General features: G+C 40.1%; 1 protein-coding gene across 19 annotated transcripts in view; it reads right to left on the reverse strand.

The window, feature by feature from the left end:
* LOC111563581 (pleckstrin homology domain-containing family A member 5-like) overlaps positions 1–21,104 on the reverse strand; it is a 294,554-nt gene that overhangs the window by 18,454 nt on the left and 254,996 nt on the right. For 10 of the 19 annotated variants that reach the window (XM_055006634.1, XM_055006631.1, XM_055006633.1 and 7 more), the window contains 12 exons: positions 19,636–19,755; positions 17,758–17,811; positions 13,964–14,044; positions 10,591–10,656; positions 10,307–10,387; positions 10,070–10,222; positions 7,152–7,253; positions 6,890–6,998; positions 6,408–6,454; positions 2,351–2,548; positions 1,491–1,626; positions 25–146 (listed from right to left, as the gene is read on the reverse strand). In XM_055006634.1, the coding sequence (XP_054862609.1) occupies positions 25–146; positions 1,491–1,626; positions 2,351–2,548; positions 6,408–6,454; positions 6,890–6,998; positions 7,152–7,253; positions 10,070–10,222; positions 10,307–10,387; positions 10,591–10,656; positions 13,964–14,044; positions 17,758–17,811; positions 19,636–19,755 (1,269 nt within the window). The remainder of the gene's footprint in view (positions 1–24; positions 147–1,490; positions 1,627–2,350; positions 2,549–6,407; positions 6,455–6,889; positions 6,999–7,151; positions 7,254–10,069; positions 10,223–10,306; positions 10,388–10,590; positions 10,657–13,963; positions 14,045–17,757; positions 17,812–19,635; positions 19,756–21,104) is intronic. The other 9 variants (XM_055006653.1, XM_055006639.1, XM_055006632.1 and 6 more) reach the window with 8 other exon arrangements.

A 21,104-nucleotide genomic window follows, 5' to 3' on the forward strand; every position in this document is an offset into this window, starting at 1 on the left:
CTTGATGCTAAAGGCAAGACTCACAGATCTGGAATCAGGTTTCTTAGTCTTCCTCAGGGTGACATAGGAGGCGATGGTGGAGGACTCGGGAGGGCTCATGAGAGATTTGGTCCTCGGAGGGATGATGCCCATGGGGTAGGGGGGCACTGTTGGAGAGTTAGCAGGGAACACCATCACTAATACATTAGCAAACAAACGCTGGAGTCAGGCTAATTACTTGTGTTGTGGCAGAACATTTAACCCCGCTCCTGTACACAGAACATACAAGGAAGAAAACATGAATGTAAACCAATGCTGGAGATATTTGGAGATATAATTGCTGTTTATCAGCAATATCTCACTTTGATAGTGGTTCAGTGCAATTACAGCCAGTGGAATCCATGTTATCTGTACTGTGTTTTTCAAATAAAAACTGAAAAACTGATACAGTGTCTACTCTGAGAATTTCATATAAAGAAAGGATGTAGCACATGTGACGCAACCCACTGATTTGTGGAACAACTGCTTTGAAGCCTTGGAATTTCCCTGTCGTCATTCTGGCTTTTTGAAAGTGGCTGTAACGGGCAAGCAGTGGTCTTACAAGTGAATCCGAGGACAACACAGAATGAGATACGATAACAAAGGTCACAGGGTAGTCCCTGGTTAAAACATACCCTGCTTTACTGTTGATTTTCCTTTAAGTGGGACCCTATTTTACTAAATGAACATCTAGTTCTATTGAGGGAGACTTGAAGATAGTGATTGAAATCATAAACTCATGTAGAAAATGTTACTGAGGTAACAGATCAGGGCAGGGTAGGGTCATTTTCTCAAAGACTTCTGTACAATCTCAACACCTCATGTAACCAGAGCAGACTCCCCCTTCTCCTGGCTGTTAGAAAGAAAGCACTTCCTGTTGGCTTCACCTTTCAGAACCTGAGAATATGTTCATCTTTTTTTATTTATTGAATCCATGATGTAAATGCTAAATACGAGGAAAATAAAAATGCAGCCCTGAGACATTTCGAATGCACCTGGAGGAATACACTGGTGATTTTCACAATCCTAGACTTGTCTGCCACTGTGACTATCGATCACACTATGCACTTGTGGAAAGAAACCTTTGGGATTACAAGGTGTTCAGTGACTTCGGGACTGAAACTTTTTTTTGGTTCAAGCAAACAGCCCTGATGCAAGTTATATAAGCTTTACTCCTAAAGCTTATATAACTTGCATCATGGCTGTTTGCTTGTTAGCATGGATTTTGTTTGCCAGGATTATGCAATTCCCTGTAATGGTTTATAGGAAGTCCACCATTCTTTTCTAGGGTCCATGACTAAATTCCAGCTTCTTATGTCACAATAATGTACATCACTTCACTGAAAAACAGAGATGTGGAAGCTCATAAACAGTATTTGGATAATAGTAGATACCACATGACTGAAAACTGGATAGTCCAACAAAGACTATGTGTAACAGAACCAGCTTTATGTGAAGGAGTCTAGATGTACCTTTGGAGGCTGCAGTGTCTTTACTCTCAGCAGACGTCTCGGTCTTGTCCTTGTCCTCCCCATTGGCCTCGTCCACTTCCTCCTTAACTGTTGTCAGCTCGGGCTCGCTCTTATACAGCCGGTAGTCTGGAGCTTGCTGTGAGGACAAGGGGAAGGCATGCGCAGGGTAAGAATACACACTGTTCAGCAGCAGTCTGATACAAACATGTACATGCTGTACAAAAACCCTATTAAGGCTGAAAACAAGTACTTTCCTCCCCACTGCTCTACCAGAATTGTTGTTTTTTCTCTATAAACTATCAGACCTTGACAATACAATGTAAAGTCCTTTGAAATGGCATTCAGTATGTTTGATTTTGCACTATATAAATAAAACTGAGCTGAAATAACTAGTCTCCATATAAGACCAGTGCCAAATATTAGCATTTGTAAAAGCCAAGTTTGAACTAATTTGAACACAGTCCTTAAAATAAACTGAATCTTCTGCACACTGCACACTGTATGTATAAAAAAAATGTAAAAACCCATGTATGTAGCTGTCTGCTGTTCAGAATCTCAATGGGCTCATGAGGTATGGAGGAGCAAAATGCACTGAAAAAAACAAGTGTAAACCAACACAATAAAGCATAACCCTCAAAAGTGTAAACGAAATCAACCTTTAGGATGGAGCTGAGGAAGTGAAAATGATAAAATGAAGGTAACGATGGTTGGGTGTATACAGATTTCTGTAAAATGAGGAGCTCAGATTCAGTGGCTCAGTGTGCTGATGGACGGTGGTCACAAAGGCAAACTAAAGATGTGGATGGTGGAGGCAGGTATGGAGGGGCGGGGGTGCCATGGACGCTTTCAGCAGCTCTTACACTGTGCACTCCGTTTCTGGAGCCTGTCTTGCGGTCTTCAGGGCGGTGAGTGTGGGGGGGCAGTCGGCCGCTGGGGTGTGAGTGGTGGGGGGGCACGTGAGGGGGGTGCTCTGAGGAGTCGTAGTACTGGGGGAGGGGTGGCCGGGGGGGCACACTGTTGCCCTCTTTTGGAGGACTGAGTGGCAGCATCGTCACTGCCTGTTGACAGTTAACACAGCTAGTGTCATTCCAAGGTAACAGACAATATTTCCTGTCATCAGGTACAAGCTTTACCATTCTGGACAGCCTCCTTGTTGGTGAAGTCCAGAACCTTTTAACAGTGTCTTCAGACCGAACAAATTTTAGAGATATAGCAACGCAAAGATGCATGTTTATCTGGACTGCCCCATGGAGTGCAAACTGAGGTCATAACACCTAAACACTTGTTAATGTTAAGGTTATGCTTGCTTTAATTGATGTTTTAGCCACTTGAAGGTAGCACAGCTCCAAACACTGACATACACAGATCAGCTACAATATTAAAACCACTGACAGGTGAGACTGAATTGACATGGGATGTGCTGGAACCATTCAGATCCACAGAGATCCCTGTGGTACCCAAAAGGATCTGCTGTTAACATCCCAGTGCAAACCTCACAGGACACCCCCAGAGATTCAGTGTCAATTCAGGTGTTTTAGTGGCACGATAGGGACCTATAAAGCATCATCAGGGACACGTCTCATCTTGGACACAATCGTTTTGCCCTCCTGCCCTCTTGGAGGCACTACCGCAGGCTCAGGAACAGCTTAACTCTGCACCACCCCCTACCCTACTCCACCTGTAGATTCAGAATATCTACTTTATATTGTCAAGTCAAGTTTTACTTTATTGTAGAAATTTGTCTTAAACTAGGGCTGGCCCGAATAGCAGTTTCAGAGCTCCGGATAGTCGGGCCCTATTAATGATGAATATCCGAATATTCGGTCCACTCCGTCACGTCCGACGGGGGAGTGGGGAGGGTTGACGGACGTAGGAACGAACCGAATATTCAGTGTGGTCCGGAAGGTCAGAGGCGGTGGACGAAGGAGCCGAATTTTCAGCTCGGTTCGTAATGCCCGATGGGGGGGCAATATTCGGATCTCAAAATTAATATCTGGATACCACTGTTGGGACCAAATATTCAGATATTCGGGTCCAGCCCTATCTTTGACAAAGGTAAAATCAAGCTTCATTGCAACACATAAAACAGAACACATGCTACTTAAAAAAAAACCACACAAAAATACACAATATATAATAAGTAAGTTAAAATAATATAAGCACAACACTAAAATACACACATACACCCATACACTTGCACTTCAATGCTGCTTTTGCCCTTCTGGTTAAATGCTAAACTGCATTTTGTTGTCTTAGCACTTGTACCCTGTGCGATGACAATGAAGTTAAATCCAAACTAATCTAATTAGGAAGGTGGTTTTATTGTTGTGGCTGATTGGTGTATGTCTCAGCAAGTTCTTACAGCAAATGAATAGCGAACATTTAACTTATATACACATCCTACAGACACAGAGCAACATCATTCTTTTGGAGTCATATTTAGTGACACTGTTGCATGGACAAGCTGTTTTGGCGACAGGATTTTGTCATTCAGAGATGGTGACTTACAGGTTAATGTTCCTTTACAGCTTTTTTCCAGAAATGTTTGTCTTAAGTCACTAAATGCAATACTATGTTTAGCAGTTAATGCTATTTATCTGCTCTTTGGTGGTAGGTAGCGTATAGTTGCTTCATCAGAGCTCTTGTTCAATTACATTTTTTCTTGACTGATAAGACACTGAATTCCATTCACTGCATGCAGCCACCAACTGACTGCACACATTTCTCAAAAACAGGACTCTGGTGTCAAAACCTTGAACTCTATTCATGGTTTGCATGCAGTTTCCAAAACTCTTGCACTCGTTTTTTGCTCATTTGAACACAGTTTTCACTCACAGCACACATTTTTCAAAAAGTGAACCCTAGAAGGTAGAATTGGGACACTGTTCCAACACAGCTGTCACAATTAAGACACAACAGGTCAAAGCTGAAAACACTTTTGTCAATGAACTGCACACTATAAAACCTGCTGGGAAACAGCATTAGCTGTTGAGAAAAGAATCTGTTGTTAAGGTCAGCAGATGGTAAGGATGGTGCATAAAGTAAATGGTTTCAGGTTTATTGTGGTTTACTTTACATGGTATGTAAATGATGTTTGCCACTTCAGTGACATGTCTATACTGGAACAATACAAGCAGTCAGAAATGTTCTGAGAATACTGTAAAAAATCTAATGCATAATTATGGTTCACAAGTGCTAGTAAAATTACAGAAAGTGTACATGACTGACTTTTTCTCTGTTTTGTGTGCGTTTGTTCCAGGGAATTTTTCAGTTGGATTCTGATGATAGACCATATGAATACATCTCGGACAATGTTAGTTTTCATAGAGGACTATTAGGGCTGGGTGATAAAATGATTTTGTCGATTAATTCGACTTTGTACTTAATGTCGATTTGTTTTAATGAAAATCGATTTTCTCATCAACATCCGCCACTACCGCCTGCCTGTTGGGCTCCCATAGTTCAGAGTGCTTCTCTAGATGGAGGTGGAAGGTATATGAGCGACAGCCATACATTCAGGAAAATCTCTTGGAATTAATGGTCTTAGCATGTGGTGATGTTTCTGTTGATGCATGTCAGGGCTGGATCAGACACACTAGGTCTTTCTTTCCACGTTGACTGGCAAGAGAAAATATAGCTTGTGATGTTGATGAGGTCCTGTGGTCTGACCAGGCTGAAAGAATTGATGCAGACGTGGTGAATATTTGCATACTGTACTATGTACAATGCAGTATTTTATTTTTTGTCTAACATTATTTTTATTTTGTAATGTACAGTCAGGCACTGCAATGGCCCCCTCTGATTCATTTATAGGATGCATTGGTGTTTAAGTTGTCATTTTTGAGGACTGTATCATTTTTTTAAACTTCATGTGAAAACAGTGAGAGAAGAGTGTGTTGTATTTAGCAGTGCAGTGTCCCAGTTTTGCTTTATGTGTGCTAATTTTGAAAACAAAGTTCAAAATTTGACAATAAAGTGAGCTTTTGACACGTGTGCAGTGCTTTGCGAATTGTGTCCTCATAAAGAAGATATTGTGCAGTGTTTTAGGAAGTGTGTGCTATTTTTCAGGAATAGTGTCTTATCAATAGAGAAAAACTGTAAGAGTTGCCTGCTGTGACAGTGAACCAAAGTTGTAAAGTTATGGGATGTGAACTCAAAAGTTCGCAAAATTTGCTGCCTGTTCAGTCTGATCACGCTTTGAGAGCCTCTGCAAAGCAATGTACAGGATTACACTGTTCAAAAATCAAAGCAGAATGACAAAAACTGCCATTAATGCAAAGTATTATTTTATTATGAAATTAAATTAGGAATTTGATTCCTTCTTGGAATAAAACATTGCTGTTAAATAAGCACGCTAAAGTCTGGAATGTTGGACAAATCACGAACACACCAACAAGGATTTTCAGTCCCTGCTCTCTACTGCATCACCAAATGCAGTGTCATTTGGCAGTAACAGGTCACTGGTAGATTCATTAAGTTGATTTCCATGGCATACTGAATTTAACTGAACCCACTGGCTGCATGGTATGCAAGAAATCGATCTACGCACATTTACAATGTGCTTTGTAAAAAACACTCTGCAACACTGTAGATGAAGATACACAATTTACAAAATAATATTATCCTGTGCAGAAATCATGTGCAGGAAATCATTCACATGTTCCTGCTGAGTAATGCGACCATGTGATGGATCACATGGTCGCATTACTCAGAATGGATTCTGACTCTATAGCACAAAAATTGATAGCTTGCCAGCAGGTGAATCTCAGATCAGAAAGGATGCACATACCATCAAATCCATGTTAATTACATTAACTAGATCACAGAATCATTCTGACTTCAAAGAGGACTTTTATTTCTGAATGTGAATTATCTGAGAGTGTGAGTGGTGTAAAGTGGGCTGCATCGTTGCCTCACCTCATTTTTCTGTTGATTGGAGAGTAGTTTGGAACCAGGAAAATCTGCTGAACACAGGAAACGCAGGGAGAAGAGATATGGAACTGACATCTTGACATGACAAAGTACACCTGAAAAACCATTTACTGACACATGTTCAGGCCATGTTTCTAAATATGTGCCAGGTAACTTTGTAAGTTCAAAGTGCTCCAGATTCACACAGAATATAACAGCCCACATCTGTCCCAGAATTTTAAATCCTTAGGTTTCCAACATTTCTGTAATGTGCTGAAAATTATTCAGAGCTAAGGTGATTGCTTCACTGCAGTCACAGAGACATACTCGAAAAAACATGACAGTATAGAATGATTATGTTGTGTTGTATTGTTCATGAACAAACCCAAAGTGGCAACGCAGGGGACCCACTTATTGTTAATCACAACAGATACTTGTGAAACGAGTCTGAGAATGTGACGTATGGAAGTATAATTTGAGAGTCTCACTGCTGTCTGTGCTCCGCTGTGGTTTATTTTTGGACAGAGCCTCCATCACGTCCTGGATCCTCCACAGCTCCTTCTGGATCTGGATGTGCCGCTGACTTGGAGGCTCTGTCTGAGGACACACACGTACATGCGTACATGATACACCCACAAATGCTGTTAAATCTTAATCACCCCATAAACTCTGTGTGTGTGTGTGTGTGTGTGTGTGTGTGTGTGTGTGTGTGTGTGTGTGTGTGTGTGTGTGTGTGTGTGTGTGTGTTACCTGTGGGCTGCCCAGGGCCTCCAGCTGCTCCAGTAGGTTGGACTTGGCCAAAGTCACATCTGCCTCCAGCCGGTCGTACTCCCTCCAGGAGCGTTCTAGCTCCTGAAACCAGGACATCAGCCAACAGCAGGGTCAATATGTGTGTGCATGTGTGTGCGTGTGTGTGTGTGTGTGTGTGTGTGTGTGTGTGTGTGTGTGTGTGTGTGTGCTCAAACTTCTATGTGTTTTCTATGGTCTTGTTACTCTCCATTTCTTAGTGTTTCAGAGATAAAAAAAAAACCATGTTGACTAAAGATTCTGAGCCTTGTTAAAAATGACCTCTCCTGGACACATAAGCTCTGTTAAATTGCTGTCACAGAGAAAGCAACTGGAGGTCGCACAATCTCTTTCAGCTGAACAAACTTCCTTCTTTACTGGTGGCAAAAATCAGGCTGTTGTTTTTTATTCTGAAATTATTTTCCAAAGCCATGCCATTAACATAACAAAAACTGATTTCACCATCTTAAAAGTATAAAGTTATAGGACATCCATTTTTTCTGTTCTCATCTGCCTGAACTGTGCCAGAGCAGCATTCCAACAAGAAGCAAAATGTATCACATTTCACCTGCTCTTAGATCCCTGAAATAGTTTGTGGCAAGAGAATATCCATTTTACAATTTTTGGTTCATTTAAACTAAATTCTCATGGTCTAGATGAGAGAGCTGACTATACTGCTCTCAGCATTGAGCTCAAGAAGCAGCAGATAACCTGTACACATGTAGACAAAATTGTTGGTATGCTTCTGTTAAAGAAAGAAATACCCACAATGGTCAGTGAAATAATTTGAACCTGACCAAAGTAATAATAAATGAAAATTTACTGAAAATTAATTATTTAAATTGGACATTGTTTTTGAATTGTGGTTCAACAGAATCTTTTTAAAAAACAAACTAATGAAACAGGCCTGGACAAAAATGTTGCTACTCTTAATTTAATATTTTGTTGCACAACTTTTTGAGGCAATCACTGCCATCAAGCAATTACTGTACCTCTCAATGAGACTTCTGCTCTTGTTGGCAGGTATTTTGGTCCACTCATGAGCAAACTGCTCCAGCTGTCTCCGATTTGAAGGGTATGTTCTCCAACTGCATGTTTCAGCTCCTTCCACAAATGTCCAATAGGATTTCGATCAGGGCTCGCAAAAGGCTTCTTCAGAATAGTCCCTTGATTTGTTCTTAGCCATTGTTGGGTGTTTTCAGCTGTGTGTTGAGGGTCATTACCATGTTAGACCTGTGACTGAGACCAAGCTTTCTGACACTGGGCAGAACATTTCTCTAGAGAAGATAGTCCCTTGATAGTGTTGAGATTTCATTGTACCCTGCACAGATTCAAGACCCCCTGTGCCAGATGCAGCAAAGTAGCCCCAGAACATATACAACATATAATATAACCGAGCCTCTTCCATGTTTGACAGTAGGGAGAGTGTTCTTTTCTTGATATGCTCCATCTTAGTGTCTGTGAACACAGAGCTGATGTGCCTTGCCAAAAAGCTCCAGTTTTGTCTCATCTATCTAAAGGACATTCTCCCAGAAGCTTTGTGGCTTGTCAACATACATTTTGACAAATTACAGTCTTGCTTTTTTATGTTTTTGTAATGACTTTTTAAAATCATGGATGATTATGATTGGCTTTCAACAGTGGTGTCCTCCTCGGTCATCTTCCATTAAGTCCACTTTGGCTTAAACAGCGATGAATGGCGTGATCTGACACTGATGTACCTTGACCTTGGAGTTCACCTTTAATCTCTTTGGAAGTTGTTCTGAGCTCTTTGGTTACCATTCATATTATCTGTATCTTCAATTTGTCTTTAAGTTTCCTCTTGTGGCCATGTCCAGGTTGGCTACAGTCCTGTGCACCTTAAAACTCTGAATAATATGTGCAACTGTAGTCACAGGAACATCAAGCTGCTTGGAGATGGTCTTACAGTCTTTACCTTTCACATGCTTGTCTATAATTTTCTTTCCAATCTCCTGAGACAACTCTCTCCTTAGCTTTCTGTGGTCAGTGTTCAGCGTGGTATGCACCATGATATCAAACAGCTAAGTAGACTACTCCTCACCCTTTAAATAGGTGGACTGACTGGTTACAAGTTTGAAGACATCTATGATGCTAATTACAGGACACACTTTAGTTTAACACGTCCCTCGATCAAATTATTTTCCATAGTTTCTAGGGGCACCATCATTTTTGTCCAGGCCAGTTTCGTAAGTTTGTTTGTAAAAATTATTCAGTTGAGCCACAATTTAAAAAAAAAAAATGCCTGATTTTCATTCATTAATTTTCAGTATTTTTTTTATTTATTCAGTTTCAGGTGATTTTGCTGATCACTGTGGGTTTTTCTTTCTTTAATGGAAGGGTACCAACAATTTTGTACATGTGTATATCTAAGTACTTAAATTTCCAGTTAATACTCTTAGTGAAACAGTAAAGCTTTGTTGTTAAGACGACAATATTACATCTGTTATCCATGAAGAAATCTTCTACTGCTAATATCATCAATATCTCTTCTTCTGGTTGTTCCAAGGATTATCTTAGGGTTTTCTGCACAGTGGATCTGTTTGTGAATAAAATATGCCATACAGATAAAATTTTGCCTGCTTGCTATAAAAGTGCAAAACATATCACGATGCTAACATCGTGATATGTTACATATATTATATATATGTTAAGATAAGTTATTTTTTTAACTTATCTTATTTATCATATGTCATGTATTTATTTATTATATGTCATGTATTTATGATGTATTTTTTAATAGCATGTGTTCTGTTTTATTGTGTTGCAGTGCAGCTCGATGTCTTGCCTTGTCTAAGACAATTTTCTCCCACGGGAGACAAATAAAGTGAACTTTGAACATGGGTGTGTTAGTGCGTGCTCACGGTCTTGACTCTGGACAGCTCTCTGCAGGTGCTGAGCAGGCCGTTCTGCAGCACATCTCTCTGCTGGACCAGACTCTGTGTGGCTGCAGCACTCGAACCACTCTGTTCACTCAGCTCCTGACTGGCAGACAGCAGGGCTGTTTCCAGTGTGTGCTGCCACACAACACAAATACTTTTCACTGCACAGCTGAGCCTCCACAAAGACAAAAACATGAATACACACACTGACAGCTGTACCTTTTCTCTGTGTAGCTGCTGCAGCTTCTCCTCCTGCATCCTCACCGCCTTGTCCTGCTCACACAGTCTGCATAGCTTGGTCTGACACGTACACACACACACACACACACACACACACACACACACACACACACACACACACACACACACACACACACACACACACACACACACACACACACACACACACACACACACGCACGTGCACACACACACACACACACATTAACTAAACTTTCTTTGGCACTTGTTAAATATTTTACTGGGAGCTGTGTTTGTCTTACGTCTATGTCAGCCTCCTCTGTGTGCTGCTGGATGAGGGAGCCGTCTTTATAGTCGTCTGTGCTGATCTGAGAGGAGGAAGGAGAGTCAGAGAAGGCCAGCAGGGGGTGACAACAACACATCTGTCAGGATGGAGAGCAGAGCTTGATCCATGAAGAGTTGGGGGAAAAAATGATCTGAGGTTTAAACCTGAAAACTCATCTTTTGCTCTTAATCTTTTCAAAGTATTAGGGTTGCAGTCTTTCACAGTGTGTGTTTACCAAAAGGGATGACTACTCTGCTAAGTCCTTAAAGTACCAATTTATTCACACTCGAAATCTCAATTTTGTTTGGTCAAGACCACAGGTCATTTTTGCCCAACTGCTTTCAACTTTGAAAGAAACTCTTCACAATATACTTCCTGCTGTTCCTTCCAGAGTAAGAGAGTGATGGGATGAATGGATGAGTGATCTGCACATATTCATTTATTCTGCTTAATTCAGGTGCTGGCACGGATGCTATAGATGAACATTAGCATGTAGAGGAAGACAGAGGGAGGTGTAGCCTGATAAAACAGTTGCATGCCAATGAAGATGACATTATGCCCCAAGCTGATATATGCTCTTCCTCTTCTACTTTCACAACGCAAGTAAAACAAAAGTAATTTGACAGAAGCAAAGGTAGAAATCAAGTGAAAGTCAACATGGAGGAGGTTGCGGTGGACGGATGAGTTGACAAAACATTGGAGTTTAAAAGTGTAGCTTGCTGCTTGTTTCTAGATTCAAACCAACAGTTGATGTATCTTTTAACCATGGCCATTTATAACTTGCTTAGTATTGTAACAATGAAGACAAAGAGCTGACTGTTCCTGGAATAGAATTCAAAGTCAACATTTCCCCTAACCATAAATGATATTGTAACAATGACAAATGAAGGTCTTTTATGTCAACCCAAACCTTGATTTTTCGTGAAATCTTCTCAAATTTATTTTGTGTATTAGGCTAATGAAACATGAATCCATCCGGTCATTATCTATATACCGCTTCATGCTCATTAGGGTCATGGGGGGGCTGGAGTCTATCCCAGCTGATTTAGGGTGAAGGCAGGGGACACCTGGACAGGTCACCAGTCGATCACAGATATACATATAGAGACAAACAATCACACTCACATTCACATCTACGGACAATTTAGAGTCACCAATTAACCTCAGCATGTTTTTGGACTGTGGGAGCTGAAGAACCCAGAGAAAACCCACACATGCACAGGGAGAACATGCAGACTCCACACAGAAAGATCCCAGGTCCAGGCCTGCACATGAACAGGGGATCTTCAAGCTGTGAGGGCAACAGCGCTAACCACCAAGCCACTGTGCAGCTCCTAGTCAAACACACTAGGAGAATATGCACTATATTTCCTCAAATCTGTACTCTCATATTAGCTGCTTGCTAATTCAGAAGATGTCCCTGTGGGTGGTATGTAAAATGTCAACAGAAAAGCACTGGAAAAAGAGGGCTCTGCCACAATTGAGTTTGTTCATTTAATGCACCTTTGCTCAAAAACGCTGACTTAAAACTCTCATTTGCAGCAGTGTTATATAACAGAACAGCCTTCTCATATAGACTAAATGTAACCTACACCGCAGTGACTGAAGCACCCTTCTGCCATTTCCTTCTAAAACAAGGGAGGGAAAAAAAGGAAAAGCAGCTCAGTAAATAAGAGATAGATGAGGGCAGACAGACACAAAGTGCTAAAATCCACTGACAATTCTCCACCAACTGAATTTTACAATGCGCATTATTATGTTCTGTTCCAGGAAGTACAGCAGAGAGATGACGGTACAAACCCACACAGAGGGAATCCAGAGGCTGCATTAAAGTGGGACCTTGTACTTCTAACAGCACTGTTTGAAGCCCTTCAACCTACTGCTAGAATTTCTAGGAAGTCATGAATAAATGCATTGCCTAGACCTATGACAAGAGTTCAAACTTCCTTAGATGTATATGCAGAAATGACTAAATGGGTTGAATGAAGATATGGTTGCATGTCTTATTTTACTTCACTGGAAATATTTTAAAGCACCATTGTTTGAATAAGTACAAGTGTTGCATGTACAGAGGTGGAGTCAGGAGGTGGTTAGTGTAGCTTAGAAGAAGACTGAAAGCAAAACTTAGATGGCTCGGTCCACAGTTCAAAAACACACCCAACAAAAACTTCAGAGCAGTAAATAGGACAGTATGTAGTTTCAAGGGAGGTTTGAATGTGTTAGAACTATTTCTTGTCAAACTGTAGTTGATGCAGTCACTGTGTTTATCTGGTAACATGTTTAATATAACTGTACCGTTACAGGGACTTGAACCAAAACCCAGGCACTGTCATCATTTTTTTTTTTGTAAATTGATGACTTTAGGGGCTTTAGGGATGACTTTTCAACTTTGACTAGCTGTTTCATCTTGCTTCCAGTCTTCACACTGTGCTGGGCTAACCATGTCCTCACCCCTTTTACTGTTGCAAAGTAATCAAAGTCTCATTTTCCTAAAATGTTGAACTATCCTTTTAAAATGAAAAAAAAAAAAACAATCTAGTTTATACAGAGCCATAGAACCTCTGAAAATTACCCTTCAGGACAAACGTTCAAGTATTTCCAAAGTATATTTCCAAAGGAACATCTAACAATGAACAGTGTTGCATGAAGACAGAAAGTGAGAGGAAACTCCCATGGCTGTAGGGCACTGAGCCAAGAGCCATGCTCATTTCAGAGCACTTCATTTAAAGAAATGAAAACAATGAATGAGATGTGTTGAAACCAAAGACAACTTCATATACACTTCAAGTGTTGCTAGAATGACATCTGGGAAGGAGCGCTGAGTAACAACCGACTGATGGACAGACTGACTTCATCCAAAGGGGTGAAACAAGAGGTTGATGGTGGAGGGGAAGACATGGATACACAAGTACTAAGCTACCAGGGCAAAGGTCTGGCTTGACTCTGCTCTGCTCACCAACTTGAAATTAAAGAGTTCTGTTAAAAAACAACTGAGACAACTCTTTTAGGAAAACCAACTTGGAGTTTATCTTACATTGGCGATAACATAACTGTTTTTCTAAATCCTAAATTTTTCAATTTGATTAGGAACTCTTTAATTTAATTACAGTTAGATGAGGATTTGTTCACTGTTGCTGAGCAAAAACCACACAAATCTAATGTTGGTGCGTCTATGCTTTTACTTAAACTGGGGTGTAATCATGCTGCTAAGTGATGACAACCTTAAGAAACCTGAATGGATGAAGTGAAAATTCCATGATGGGGTTGGTACCCAGCAACAGCGACAACTCTGTCAAAAGGCAAATGGACTGACCACAATGACCTAAGCCAGAACCTTCTAAAGACCTTACTTGCTGGTAGAGTTGAGGCCTTGGTGCTGAGTTCTCGATCATAGTGTGAATCATGAAGATTAGAGGCTCATTCTCCTTCGTCTGAGCGCCAAGGAGAAAGAGGATACAATGGTGTAATAACACAACTGTAAGTTCTGCTTGAGGGTGCAGACATGGTTTCATTACTGATATCCAAGAGAATGGCAATATTTTCACAAGATTGGATCAGATGTTTTTCAAGTTTGATTCAAATGTTGTTGATTCACCTGGTTTTTAGAAATGACTGAGATCGAAAGTTTGTTCAGGACCATCTATCTTCATTCTAAATGGCTCAGGGTTCTGCTCACTTTCAAGGTACATTTTAATTTGATTAAGGTGAGTTGACTCAGCCTTCCAAAATATATCCTAATTTTCAAATGGATAACCCAAAAAGTGGAAAAAATATCTAAAACACAAACTATTCCAAATTGAATTTCAAGCAAATATTAGGCAAAATGAAAACAAGCAGACAAACAAACTAAATAGTCATTGTATTATCTTGCAGGTTTTTTTTTTTGTAGTTCTGTCCATCGGTTTTAACATGAATCTTTTACACTCACCAAAGCAACATAGCTAAGAATAGGTTCAATAGGGCAAGAAACATGAGCAGACACACTTCTTTGAGTTCAACTTTAACCCACTGTATTTACTGTAGTTGTACCCACTTGTGGTTCTTCTGACACTTGATATCTCAAGTGTCAGAAGAACCACAAGTGGGTACAACTACAACTACTGCCAAAAGTATTCACTCACCTGCCTTGACTCGCATATGAACGTATGTGACATCCCATTCCTAATCCAGAAGTCCACAATGATCTCTTTTGTTTTGGTGGTATTCATCACCAGGTCACTGTCAGAGCACCAGCTGACCAGGTGCTGGACCTCCTCCCTGTAGTGGGTCTCGTTGTTGTCAGATATTAATCCCACTATGGTGGTGTCATCAGCAAACTTCACTATCGTGTTGGAGGAGTGGATGGGGGTGCAGTCATGTGTGAAAAGGGTGAACAGGGCTGGGCTGACGACGCAGCCCTGAGGTGCACCTGTACTCAATTGCCACGTTTACATGAAATTTTTTTATTCGGAATTATTAATTTGGAATTAACTCATTCGGAATTAAAGTTTTGTGCTTCGCATTTACATGAAAATATTTATTCCGAATTAAGGTTTACTTGGACCACACGTTTATCCCCTTCCTTAATTCCGCTTTAACGCTTGGGCGTTGGAAAGGATTCTGATTGGACAGGGAGTGGACGTGACATATCCCTGTTTACCGGAAGAAAACAAACTCCATTTGCAGTGGCATTTCTTTTCCCCAACAACATGGAGGAACAACTAATAAGCACGCTTTTCGCTTTGCTTTTTATTGTCGTTTTAAAACAGCAACTCGACAATGGCGTACTACTTCTGTTGCGTCACTTGAGAAAGAGAAGAGAGATAGAATACCTGAGAAGGGAGGCAGATGACCAAGCTGTGTACGTCGCTACGTCATCGCTACGTGAGGAGCCAAGCATGCGTAGAATGACCGGAATTAACTAAAGCGGAATTAACTGTATACATGAATAGAACGTACACAGGAATTAGTTTATTCGGAATTAACATCAGAATAAACCAGGTAGTTTATTCGGAATTAAGTTTATTCGGAATTAACTTTTTAATTCGGAATTGAGTGTTTACAAGGAGATTTTAAAGCGGAATTAACTTTAATTCTGAATTAAAGAGGAATTAAAGGTCTCATGTAAACGTGGCAAGTGTGAGTGTGGATGATGTCACCTTTCCTACTCTGACACTCTGTGGTCTGCCGGTGAGAAAGCTGTGGATCCAGGAGCAGAGTGTGGTGTCTAGTCCCAGATGGCCAAGCTTGGTTATCAGTTTATGGGGGGAGATGGTGTTGAATGCTGATGTAAAATCAACAATTAGCATTCTAACGTAGGTGTTGGGACTCTGCAGAAAGTTGGCGACCTCTTCGCACTATGCGCCTCAGCATCCACTGACCCTGCTCCATCAGTTTACGTGGCCTATCACTTGGTGGCTGAGTTGCTGTCGTTCCCAAACACTTCCACTTTCTTATAATACAGCTGACAGTTGACTGTGGAATATTTAGGAGCGAGGAAATGTCACGACTGGATTTGTTGCACAGGTGGCATCCTATCACAGTTCCACGCTGGAATTCACTGAGCTCCTGAGAGCGACCCATTCTTTCACAAATGTTTGTAAAAGCAGTCTGCATGCCTAGGTGCTTGATTTTATACACCTGTGGCCATGGAAGTGATTGGAACACCTGATTCTGATTATTTGGATGGGTGAGCGAATACTTTTGGCAATATAGTGTATGTCAATTTTTGATTTTCTCTTCAAATGGGGTGACAACTGATCTGAATAAAATGTTTACTTGTTTACAATCCATCTGCTCTTTTTTCTTGCCCTGTTGGACATATTTTTCAGTAAAGTTGTTATTTCGCAGCAATTGCTTGGTGTTATACCATAACTGTTATAACTGATGGTCAGCGCTATGGCACAAGACCTCTGAAAGACAGTTGTCCATGCATACAGCAATGGATTAAAATAGCATAGAAAACAGAATTTGGAATAAAGAGGTTAAGACTTCAAAAACATCTTTATGCTCCCTTAAAACTGTCAGAAGGTATTGTTCCACTGCTTCTCAAATATAATAACTGAGGAAAAAAAACTTTGAGCAGAACATCTCGAAGAGGAAAAACAAAAAATCTTTTTCAATCAACATCTGAAGTGTAAGCCACTCCCTCCTACATAGCCTGTTTCATTCTGAAGCACACAATCTTTTCAGAGCCAAGCAGCCAATTCAGTTATGCAGGAACTGTGGGAAAGCAAGTTCTAACCTACAGCCAAAAAACAAACAACACATTTAGATGTCTGCCCTGATCAGAGTATGAGTGTTGTGAACAAGTCATACTTTTCTTGCAATTAGCCTAGCAGCCTCAGCATGCTACATCACAATGCTAATGAGATTCCAGTGGACAGATCCACAGACAATACTTATGTTAGAATTAAATCACCTGTTCAACCTTTACCACACTGAAAAGTGGGTTCCTACTCTACTCACTTTTTCAAATAAAGCCTCAATGTAAATAGAATTGTGACATTTACATTTACTTCATAGCATTTTTCTCAGTTTGTTTCTAGAACTGTTCTCATCTGGAGAGGACAGGGCTGACATTTGCAAGCAATCAGAGAGGTTGAGTTGCTGCACTGGTTTAAATATTGAGTTAACTTTAATACAGCCCAAAGCACTACGCAAAGGTGGGGATTCCTCCCAAATTACAACAGCACTGCTGCAATATCTAACTACCCAACTATCCATTCATGAGGAAGCTCTTAGAATGACTTGCCATCTTCCAGACAGCGATTGATTTCTGTACATCGTGTGCACCATGAAAATCCACTTGTAGATTTGAAATAGTTAATTCTGTGGACAAAATCTATATTCACTTACAACCACACCCACCACTCTCAATCAGCTTTGCAAACACTTTCGTATCTCAAGTCTGACCTCAACAGAAGCCAATAGCTACCTAAAAATGAGCTTGTATAAAATGCATCGGCTGTGAATAACAGATTGTCAGCAACAATGAGGGAAACCATCAGTACTGGAAATGTCAGTAAAAAACAAGCCCTCAAAATGCATGGAAGGGCTGAAAATAACTGGGAGTTACTATAGTAGATTAAGCTAATGCAAATTGAAATGCTACATTTTGGAGCAGCGGTTTGAGATAGAGGGTGACAAGCTCAGATGTCCTCACCTGGCTGTCCAGATAAATAAGGTTCCTCTGGAGGTGATGAGAGAGAACATCAGTCTGCAGTAGCCACAGAAGAAGGAAGAGAAGAACCAGGAAATGTGAAGTTGTGTTGTTGAGGAAGGGAAGGAAAAAAGGAGTGAAAAAGTAGGTAGGAAGAGATAATAAAAAGAGCAGGCAGAGAATGTGAAGATAGAAAATAGTTTGAACCTACCATGAACCTATTCTAACTGTCACCATGCTCTAGACATTGTAGGAAGAAATAATTTTTAAAAGATTGATATTGATTGATAGCTAAAAGTGTAATCAAACATCTTGTATCTGATGATGACAAATAAAATACACAAAGTTTATTTCCAGCAAAGTGAGACCATTAGTTGTGACCGATGACCTGAAGAAGCAAAGGACAAGTCAGAAATGCAGGAGAGTTTTGTGACACTCTTGGTACAAGCTCCTACTAATAATGTGAATATGATGTAAAAAGATAGAGGGATTCACTGTTTATTTTGTGTAGCTTCAAATGTATGACTAATGCATTGCAGCTGAAAAAACATTTGAGCCACCATTTTGCCAGTCTTACATCATAATATATCACACATATTATGATATAAATATATTATATTTTAAATCTGCACAATATACTGTCCAAATCCAAAAACATGCCTTCTCATGCATATTGTTCAGCATATCTTTCAAAATGAATTATAAAATTTACCATCCTTAACAAAGTGAGTTCAAAACACACATGACATGCTACACTGTAAATCCGCACCGGAATATTAGGAATATAAGACTTGCTGAACACCTGCTGTAAATACATTAAAAATGACTTTCTGGGTCTCTTCCAAAAAATGTAATATAACAATTAAAACCTATGGATTAATAAAAAAAAAAATAATGCAAATAAAACACAGCACATCTATAAATTCAAATGAGAATTCATGATGCACAGCAAGCTGCAAATAGGCATTTGCCACGTTGTCTAATGCATCAGTTCCGTTGCATCCATGCACTCTGAGCTCACATCAGTACAGACACCCCAAGCTGCCATGCATGGACAGGTAGAGTGGCCTCTTACAAATGCAAGACACACATATACAGTGGAGCAAAAGCATGTAAATTGATGCACCAATCCTCAGCATTGAAATTAAGACATCCATCAGTTGTTATTCCCAAAACAATACTCTAAAGTGAAACTGCATTTGGTGTGTTTACACAGACAAATATATAGTTGGACAATGAAACAACCTAAAATATTGCCTACAGCTGGTAAACAGCTTCATGTGATTCTGTATGTATAGGATGATGCTGAACGCTGGCGTTGTTTTGAAGGGTTGAGTTAACCGCCCTCCATTATCTGTGTCTGCAGTTAGAAGCACTTTGCATCAGCTTTTGCAGTCAACTATAATGACTTTTGTAAGATCTTGTTGCAATGATTCTCTATGCATATAGTTGAAGAACAGCGAGCCTATCCTATATGGAGGCACAGCCTGCATTGAACTAAATGCTAATGTAAGCTTGCTAAGGACTATGTTCACTACATTAGTTTAATTTGCTTATATTAGCTGCCAGTGAACACAAAGTACAGCTGAGGCTGAGTATTATACACAATAAATGTATCTATCTATTCAAATTGAAATCTATCAGTAGTGACTACTACTAAAGTATTTAACTCCAAACCAAAATAAGACCAGACGCGAATTGAGTTTACTGTCTTTTGCTCACAAAATCTTTCAGAACACACCAAATTCAATTTAACTTAGAGACAACCGTGCCACACCAGGACCCTCCACTCACAAACACACAGAATATGGGATTTGACCAGGTGGCTTAGAAAGCACAAATGCGTGCATGCACACCCACATGTATACACTCATTGCTGACCTTGGCGTTGGGGCCCTCCAAACCCAGGGCCATTAGCTGAGCTACTGTGTGTTCCCGCAGGCTGTTGAGCTCCGCCTGCTGCCGGCGGAGCTTGATCAGCAGCAGTGTCAGCTCCTCGGGCTGCACAGAGCAACACACAGTGGAGAAGAAGGAACCACTACAATATATTTTTTTTTTCTGGAATACATTTTTTTGATAACAGAATGATAGTTAAATAAAGGAAATAATAATGCTAGATTTAGAGTGATAATATATGTAGATGAAGACCTTGTTTATGTTGAAAGTCTCCGTTACAGAGTCACATTTTTTAAATACAATATTAACAGAAACTTCAGCATGTAACACTGAATAACCTGCCAGCTTTTCAACCATATGATTCCTGTATGGTGTCTATGATTGAAAGAGAGCTTCAGACTAATTTAGGGAAGCCTAAGTAAACGGTTTCAGACAAAAATTATAGGATTGGCAACATGTACGACAATCTGAGCAATGTAAATCATCATTTGATACAGTTTGATACAGCCTGATTAACTAATTACTTTTGGATCTCAGGCAGTAGAAGCGCTTTACAATCAGTTGATAGATGCAAAATATATTTAGGTGGCCAAAAAAACCCAATTATCGCTGTTTCCACATAAAAGATGTCATTTTCCTTCAAATGGCATTTTTTACACTGACATAAATAAAGAATTAAGGCAGCGATGCAGCTGTATTGATGCATACATTCATTTCTTATCTTCATTTTACTCTAACTCTGCTACCTTGCAGAGCCAGTTATAGCGCAGAACAGAAATGAGAACGAGGCCTGTCCTAACTGGAAGCCAGAAAGCTGTTGCCATACTACAAATCTTAAACTGTTCCTCCATTTGACATGTTGCCAAGTCAACTAGAAAATATACTGCATCGGGAGAAAATTAAATATAATTTGTCAATAAGAGAGGAGAGGTTTCTGCCTCTTCTTGACTTCATAAATTTGGTATTGGCTACTGTCTCTGAGCTGTTTGATTTAATACTCATGGATGGACTGATGCACAAAAAACACAAATTCTTACATTTACACACGTTTCTCACACACACACACACACACACACACACACCTGCACATACACTCAATCTTTCATCATTGTTAAAAAGTGAAATAACACAGCCACTGTGCCAAAACAGGAAACTGCAAAAAAGACATGAACAATTACTGGACAAATTCTTTTTATCAAACTGCCAGGCAACTCACAAGCAGCTTCAACCTGAAATATCAGTTCTCACTCTTGATTGTGGTTGCTGCAATTTGAGAGCAAAGACATTTTCAGACGTGTTTCTTCAGTGTGTGTATATGCAGTACCATTAGGAGACAATTGCACCAGCAATAATTACAGTGATGCCACTGAGAAAAGTGGAAAAGGCTGCAATAACTGGCAGCCAACAACAAATTGCAGAGATAGACATGTGAGCTGTGTGTCAAAAAGTGTGGG

The sequence above is a fragment of the Amphiprion ocellaris genome, chromosome 21, assembly GCF_022539595.1.
Source record: "Amphiprion ocellaris isolate individual 3 ecotype Okinawa chromosome 21, ASM2253959v1, whole genome shotgun sequence".
NCBI classification, from domain to species: domain Eukaryota; kingdom Metazoa; phylum Chordata; class Actinopteri; family Pomacentridae; genus Amphiprion; species Amphiprion ocellaris.